The sequence below is a fragment of the Antrostomus carolinensis genome, unplaced genomic scaffold (genome assembly GCF_000700745.2).
Source record: "Antrostomus carolinensis isolate BGI_N321 unplaced genomic scaffold, ASM70074v2 scaffold36713, whole genome shotgun sequence".
NCBI classification, from domain to species: domain Eukaryota; kingdom Metazoa; phylum Chordata; class Aves; order Caprimulgiformes; family Caprimulgidae; genus Antrostomus; species Antrostomus carolinensis.
Window position 1 is genome coordinate 40,170 of NW_010305618.1, and position 7,926 is coordinate 48,095.

The 7,926-nt window shown below is 40.1% G+C and overlaps 1 protein-coding gene across 3 annotated transcripts in view; it reads left to right on the top strand.

Moving 5' to 3' along the window:
* LOC104522508 (rab GTPase-activating protein 1-like) overlaps positions 1-6,223 on the top strand; it is a 35,929-nt gene extending 29,706 nt beyond the window's left edge. For 2 of the 3 annotated variants that reach the window (XM_010164825.2, XM_010164826.2), the window contains 5 exons: positions 790-894; positions 2,057-2,140; positions 2,653-2,724; positions 4,461-4,658; positions 5,564-6,223. In XM_010164825.2, coding sequence (XP_010163127.1) covers positions 790-894; positions 2,057-2,140; positions 2,653-2,724; positions 4,461-4,658; positions 5,564-5,719 — 615 coding nt within the window. In that variant the 3' untranslated portion in view covers positions 5,720-6,223. The remainder of the gene's footprint in view (positions 1-789; positions 895-2,056; positions 2,141-2,652; positions 2,725-4,460; positions 4,659-5,563) is intronic. The other variant, XM_029084234.1, reaches the window with a different exon arrangement.
* The last annotated feature ends 1,703 nt before the right edge of the window (positions 6,224-7,926 follow it).

Below are 7,926 nucleotides of genomic sequence, written 5' to 3' on the forward strand. Positions count from 1 at the left end.
TACTGTCTGACCACAACCCGTGCCTGTTCTGGCAGCTAGTCACTGAACAGGAGTGGTGGGATGCAGGGAGTATCTCCTGGTTTAGGAGATCAACAGACATTGAGAAATACATTTCCCTCCCGGTGATGGATGAGGATAGTGCTCACAAAAACAAAGCATTCCCAGTGTGTTTCAACGTAAGCTCAGCCCTTCAAAGAAAGGAGAAAATTCATATTCTCCAGCACACACACAGTATTGAGTTTCTCCAGATAATGCTTATTTGCACTGATAAACCAAACATTTTATCTGGTGGTCCTGATTGTCTCTTTTATACCTGTATTTGCTCAGACACTGCATAAGGTACAGTGCAGGCACCTAATGATTTCTGCAATATCTGTTTTCCCTGCTTACAGATGCAAAAATGGAACGAGTTAACTGAAGTTACACAGGAGCTAAATCATGCTGCCCTCACTTAGATTAACATTGTTCCCAACAAAAATATTCTACACATCATTGTTTGCATCGGGTTTGTAGTAGGAGACAGTATCTATGCTCACTTGCCATCTGGGCAGAGGTAAACATTGGGCAAAAGGATCCTTTTGCACAGTTGTTGAAACATAATGGAATAACTTAGAAAGTAGCTGCTTGAAAAGGGAATTTCAGATAAAAAAAAATAGGTTAGGTTAGCCATCAGAGGGCAGGAAAAGGCAACGCTGGAACCTGAATCTGCAATATTTCTGAGAGGTATATACGAACACACTTGCGTAGGCACAGATAACATCTGCTTCACACCAGCATTTCTCATTCTAGGCTGAAGACAAAGCGGATGTTTTGAACAAGGAACTTCTCCTGACCAAACAGAAGCTAGTGGACACTGAGGAAGAGAAGCGGAAGCAGGAGGAGGAAACTGCTCAGGTAAGGCATTCTCCAGGTTTTCCCATTTAGCAAGCAAAAGGATATGCAGAAAGGCATGAATGCGTTGCTGTTGTGAAAGGATTTTGTCCTCAAAATGCAGTTGCAATTAAAAATTCACAGTGCCAGGGTATTTGTGTTTTTTTTTTAATCTGTTTTTCAATGTTTTCCTTTAGTTGAGCTCTGAAAGTTCAGTTTTCTGGACCTTATCCTCTTCCCAGTATTGTAATAATCATTTTCACTGGTGGTGAGCAGTCGTGACTAAGGAGACATGATCAGACCTCTTTTAATGATCTAAATAAGGAGCTGGAGGGGTTGTTGCCCTGTAAGAGGCCATTCTGGATTCAGCTGAAACAAAGTTGTGATCATTCCTGTCTGAAGCTGGAACCGACAGCAGAACCGAGTTGAGGGTTGGGAGAATTTTTGCTGACTAGACCTGGCCTCATACTCATTTGTAAAATATTCAGTCTTGTTTTTTTTAATCCTACATCTCTAACGTGCTGAATACTGACACACAAAAGTGTGTTGCAAAAGGCATACCCTGGGTTTTATTTTTGCCATTTGCCAACAGTGACTACAACAATCAAGCACTAATTCTCTGTATGTCTCTAACACGGAGGTTGCCAAGTTCTGTTTGCTATAACAAGGCAGTGGAGGTCTTTTTCCTACTGAAACAGCTCTTAAAATTTAGTGGTTCTGAACGGTGAGTGAGCTGTATTTTCACACAGCGCCACACACCAAACCAGGTTTGGGGTTTTTTTCCCTGTTACTGAGGAGTGATTGTGCTGAGAGATCCTTCTCCCCATTCCATCTCCAAATAAACAAACAATCTGTGACAGTGTGCAAACAAAACCAAAATCAGTAAAATCTGCTTCATGGTAATGCTCGTTTGGTGTCCTCTGCACCACGCTGTACCAGCATTTAATGCAGAGAAAGAGAATTACCCTGCGGGGGATACACTGTATCACAGTATATTTGGTTATAACTGAATATAATAAGTATTTGTATATTGAATAAATCAAACTCTTGTCTGAAGAACTGGAATTTGGTATGGAAAAGGTGTGGAACTGTTGTGAACACAGCAAGACTTTGAGAGAACAATCTGATGACACATTTTGAGTATTTCTTTCGGTGTACCATGTAACTTCTCTCCTTCATTTCCCAGCTGAAGGAAGTCTTCAGGAAGCAGCTAGAGAAGGCAGAATCTGAGATTAAGAAGACCACAGCCATTATTGCCGAGTATAAACAGGTGCTGTTCTAGACACACTTTCTCATATTTATTTGTTGACTTCTTTCAACCTGTTCCAAGAGCTGGATTTTCAGAGTTGCAGATCTCAGCCTTTAAATCAGATAGACTAAATTTCATGCTTTCAGCGAGCAAACATGCTAACTGGTCATAAATCTTTTTGTGGTTTTCCTAACATTCTCCTAATTTAGGGAATCAGGAATAACCTGTCTTCCAGCTAATTTTAGTACCGTAGGGTGAATGCTTCTTTGCTCTGTGACATAACACAGCGTAAACATTATAAACCAATTAATCCATAAAATGTTCCGGTCTCTGTGTTCAGGTTCTCTATTGAATACTGCAAATGTTTTTCAGTCTCATTATTAGCAGCAGTGGATTTGTTAAGGGGGGGATGCATGTACCTGAGCGAGGCAGAATTTAAGAAATGTTGGCTCTGACAAAAATAATTGTTAAAAAGCACAGGTTATATTTTAGTAAAGTAAACTTTAGCTAAGAGACTGCTTTTTCTGCTCCAGATTTGTTCCCAGCTGAGTACCAGGCTGGAAAAACAACAAGCGGCTAGTAAAGATGAACTGGAAGTTGTGAAGGTGAGAATGATGCCTCAACATATGGGATGTTTCTAATGCAAGTACTGCTAAATGCCAGGGATACAGGACAAAATGGGAACTGAAGTTTAATGTCACCAACAGTGGTGTCCACCCAGAGGCACTGATGGCCCCACAGGCATTTTCCATGGGATGTCACTAATGAAAGGGTTTATTTCCTTTCACAGTTCTTTATCTTATCTCAGACAGGGTAGAACTCTCAAGTACATAAAGTATTTGGCTTTTTTTTTTCCCCGTGTTGAAATGGATTCTCTTGGCAAGAAATAGAGAGAGACAGTATTTACTTGGATGTTTTAATGAAAGGGAGAAAAAAAAGGCCCTCTAGAAGAGAAAATGTGTTGTTAGGATGGGCTTTGGGGATTATATGCTTCCACTTAAGTGGAAGTAGATGGTGACTCTGCTCTTTGAAATACTCTTTGCTGGGAGCATGCTGACGAGGGTGAGGTTGATGGTTGTAGGCACAACGGGCAGCCAGCCCAGGGGAGGTTTAGGCTGGATATGAGCAAAAACTTCCTCACCTAAAGGACAGTCAAGCATTGGAACAGGCTGCCCAGGGATGTGGTGGAGGCACCTTCCCTGGTGAGATTTTAAAAGACAGGTAGACGAGGTGCTCAGGGACAGGGTTTAGAGGTGGAATTGGTAGTGTTGGGTTTATGGTTGGACTCGGTGATCTTAAAGGTCTTTTCCAAACAGTACAATTCTGTGATTCTGTTACCCCAGTGTGCACAGTGGAGGGGTCAGAACTGCCTGAATTGGACAGTGTTTAGATCTGAGTTTCTATAATTTAAGCAGAGTTGCTTTAAGTAATTGGCACAGCCTGGGCCATCCCCAGAATTTCTGTAGCAGTTCCTCTCCCTTTTCTAAAATCCCTCACCAGGAACATCTGCACTAGAGGTAAATGTTTCCTGATCAGGTAATAATTTCAGCCCTCTACTTCGTCACTGCTGAGTAGGCAGAATTGTTTTCCCTCTGCTGTAGGTTCTAGTTGTTTCTTTAGTACTCAAGCTGAACGTGATTTGTTGCTTTTTAGTGATGTTATTGATAAAAAAATAATTCTAGGATTGATGTTCCTATAATCTGCTGAAATAGTTCAATAAATATCCCATTTTAGTTTGTGAGAGCCAGGCCAGCTGTGCTGCATCTTCAGCCAGGAGTAACTGGTTCACCTCTCTGCTCACAGAAGAACCTTACTGTTGTGTGTCAGGTGTCAAAAAGGGCTGTCCCCTGTGATGCTGAACAGGCTCCACCAGGACAGTCTCAGCCCTTGTAGGGAGTACAGCCTGCTCACTTGCTTCTGGAGATACAGAAAAGCCCCCTGGCATTCATTAAAATATCAAAATCTGTATTAATTTGGTCAAGTGCTTTTATGGAAGACAAAAAGTCCCTAGAATGTAATTTACTCCTGTGAATTGTGCTGGTGTAAATACTGCAAAATATTACAAAGCTTTGGTAGCAAGAAGGCTGGAGCAATCCTAATCTAGGAGCAAAGTCTCTGTGCTTAGAGCATGCTAATTAGCTTTTAGGAATTTTTTATACTGGTTAATATACCCTGGAAATTTTTCACTAACTTCTCAAATTCTTTGCATGTCAAATATGAAAACTGCAGTGCTAATTTGAGTATTAGTGACAGAGAAGCAGTCTAACATAAAGATGCCTCTTCCAGGAAGCACAGCAGCTCCTGTAAAGTGGATTAAAAATGAGCTTTCTGGGTGTTTCAGGGTAAAGTGATGGCCTGCAAACACTGCAGTGAGATTTTCAGTAAGGAGGGGGCACTGAAGCTGCCTGCTGTCAGCACGGAGAATAAAGGCATAGAAACAGATGATGAGAAGGACGCACTGAAGAAGCAGCTGAGAGAGATGGAGCTGGAACTCGCACAGACCAAACTGCAGCTTGTGGAAGCCAAGTGCAAAATCCAGGTAGGTGGAATCCAAGTGCAGCAGGGCAGTCTCCTTAACCTCCTTGTTCTCAGTCAAAATAATGCTGAATCATGCAATAAATTGTTCCAAAAATGAGCATATACCTCTACTGCTGTATATCTGTGAACTTCCAGAAAGATTTTATGAGGAAAGGAAAGGAAAGGAAAGGAAAGGAAAGGAAAGGAAAGGAAAGGAAAGGAAAGGAAAGGAAAGGAAAGGAAAGGAAAGGAAAGGAAAGGAAAGGAAAGGAAAGGAAAGGAAAGGAAAGGAAAGGAAAGGAAAGGAAAGGAAAGGAAAGGAAAGGAAAGGAAAGGAAAGGAAAGGAAAGGAAAGGAAAGGAAAGGAAAGGAAAGGAAAGGAAAGGAAAGGAAAGGAAAGGAAAGGAAAGGAAAGGAAAGGAAAGGAAAGGAAAGGAAAGGAAAGGAAAGGAAAGGAAAGGAAAGGAAAGGAAAGGAAAGGAAAGGAAAGGAAAGGAAAGGAAAGGAAAGGAAAGGAAAGGAAAGGAAAGGAAAGGAAAGGAAAGGAAAGGAAAGGAAAGGAAAGGAAAGGAAAGGAAAGGAAAGGAAAGGAAAGGAAAGGAAAGGAAAGGAAAGGAAAGGAAAGGAAAGGAAAGGAAAGGAAAGGAAAGGAAAGGAAAGGAAAGGAAAGGAAAGGAAAGGAAAGGAAAGGAAAAGGGAGAAAGAGAAAAGGAAAAAGAGAAAAGGAAAAAAAAGGAAAATAAAATAAGTTTTTATTTGTATATTTAAATATCTTCTGCTGTTTCCACAATTTCAACCTGTCTTCTCTCCCCAGTGCCTGGGAGGTTACAAGGAAAGTGCTGGCTTGCAGGGACTGAGTTTGAGGATGCTTTTTGGTTTGTTCATTAATTAGGTTTTTGATCAATTCTGACTATTCTGCTTTCTTAGGAGCTGGAACACCAGAGAGGAGCCCTTATGAATGAAATCCAAGCTGCCAAAAACTCTTGGTTTAGCAAAACCCTGAACTCTATCAAAACGGCCACAGGCACGCAGCCAGCGCAGCAGCCCCCGCCGCCCCTGCCGCCCCGTGAGGGCAGTACATAGTTCCAGCCAGACCCACTACCAGAGCACAAAGAACAACACAGCTGAAACCCTGGAGGATTCTTCCAGTGGTCTCTCCTCTTGGGGAAAAGGACAAAAGGCAGGAGTGCAGGCTTGAAGTGAAATTCTTCGGTGTTTTTCATTCATTCTGATGTGACCCTTTTCAAAGGAAGGGAGGGGGGAAAATAATTCCTGTTTTCTGTTGAATTCTTACTTCCCAAACTGCCTTGCTGAAAGCCACGTTCTGATACCTTCATACTTTTACACTTTATTTTATATGACTAGATGTTAAATAAATACTTCAAAACTAGGTCTTTAATACATGACTAATTATTTTTATCTTGCATAGAAGGTTTTTTTTTCTTCTTCTGGAGGAAGAGAGATAATGGAAGCTGTAAAGTCCTGAAGCATCATCTCTTTGTAGAAAGCACAGTGTCATAAGTAGTAGCGTGTGTGCGGGTGTCTAGGATCACTTCTGCCCTGGGACCATCTCAGAAGTTTATCGCAGGGACTGCGTCCTGCAGAGAAGCACTTTTTGTAAAGCTTAGGCCGTAGCAGAGATAGTCTTGTGCTCTCTTGGCACAATCCTTTATCAGCTTCCCTGATAATTTCCTAGTTTTGATTGTTTTTTCCTTCAGAAATGCAAGTAGTCCAGTTCTTTGTAGCACTGTTGTTTAAGCTGAACTGGAATTTAACATAAAGTTACCTAGTTCCCTTTTTTTATTTCATGCTTATATTAAGAATTCCAAGAAATAATTCCTTCCACTGGGATAAAGGGAAAACTGTTCAACATGTATTTCATGTTTTCGCTGAGGAGCAGAGTGCAGACCTTGCATAGTTTTGCCCTTTTGTAAATCCTGTGCAATAAAGGGTAGGTTTTATGAATAAAAGTAATGAAAACTTTTCCCTGGGTCTATATTCAAATTCGGAATTTGACACAGAAACGAGGCATCAAATAAAAAACCCAAAAGGCTTGTGCTGCACTGATGAATAAAACATCACAGAAGCTTAAGATCTGTTTGCTAGAAGTATTTGGTTAGGAAATGCTACTTTGGTATTACTTATTTTTATAAAAACAAACATTTTCAAGTGGAATACAAAAACCTAGACTTTCCCATGGGGTAGACTTCTCTGATGATTCCCAAACCTGTCTGGTTTTTCTGTATCTCTTAAGGTAAGAAAATTCAAAAGCATTTGTTTTGATTGAACATAAAAGTGTTTATAGAAATACTTATTTCAAGGAAAATTAAACTATTGCTTGAACTGATGGAATATTTTTTTAATTATACTTGTCATGTCTAAAGATGGTCTTGCAGGTAAATAGCATTGCTGGACTTAAAGGTTGTGTATTACTTGTTCCATTTACAAAATTGTTCCAGGGACATTAGTTCTGTGTTGATCTTTTTTTTAATTCTAAGGAATGCCATATCTTGTCAGTTTTGTACAATAAAATTTTATGATAACCATCCTGTGCTTTGTTGTCAAGCATAATTGTGAATTATTTTAAACAGGGCAGTACCAATTTAATGTTACCTGTGCCAGAGGAATGATTCTGAAAGGCAGGCAGCTGTTTGAAGTAGAGATCAAAATAAAATCACTATTCTGACACAACTGTGCAACTAAATTCTCTCCTAAGAGTAAGGAGTAAAACAATGTTAATAGTTTAAAATGTACCTGCAAGAACAGTGATTATCTGGAAATACTAATACAGTGAGAAAAAAGGGGAGAAAAAGCAGAAGTCATTTCTTTTGCAAATAGGAACAAAAATCTTTTTTCCCTGGCTTTCTTGCTAATAATATTTGCATAAATGTTTCCATTCTTGTGACTGTCTGAACCTAGCATTAGTCATTCACTTACCAGTACCCTTCACACTGACGATGATCCGCATCACACATGTGAACTGACGTGTAAGAATACATTTGACTGTTACCTTTGAGAGCACTGTGCCAATGAGCGACACTGATGGTTTGACAAGTGTCCACATTTCTCATTTATCTTAAATCATACTCAGAAGTGTATTTAAAACCTTGACTGGAAAAATGCAGTAATAATAATAATAATTTTTAAAAATGGTTAAGACTGTGATTCCCTGAGCAGCTGAGTTAACAGCTTGTTGCTGCTCAAAGATCTCGACCCTCCTGCTCCCTGTTGTACAGTTGTGTCCTTGTCCTTGCTTTGGCACTTACTGGAGATTATTAAAATAAAAAAAA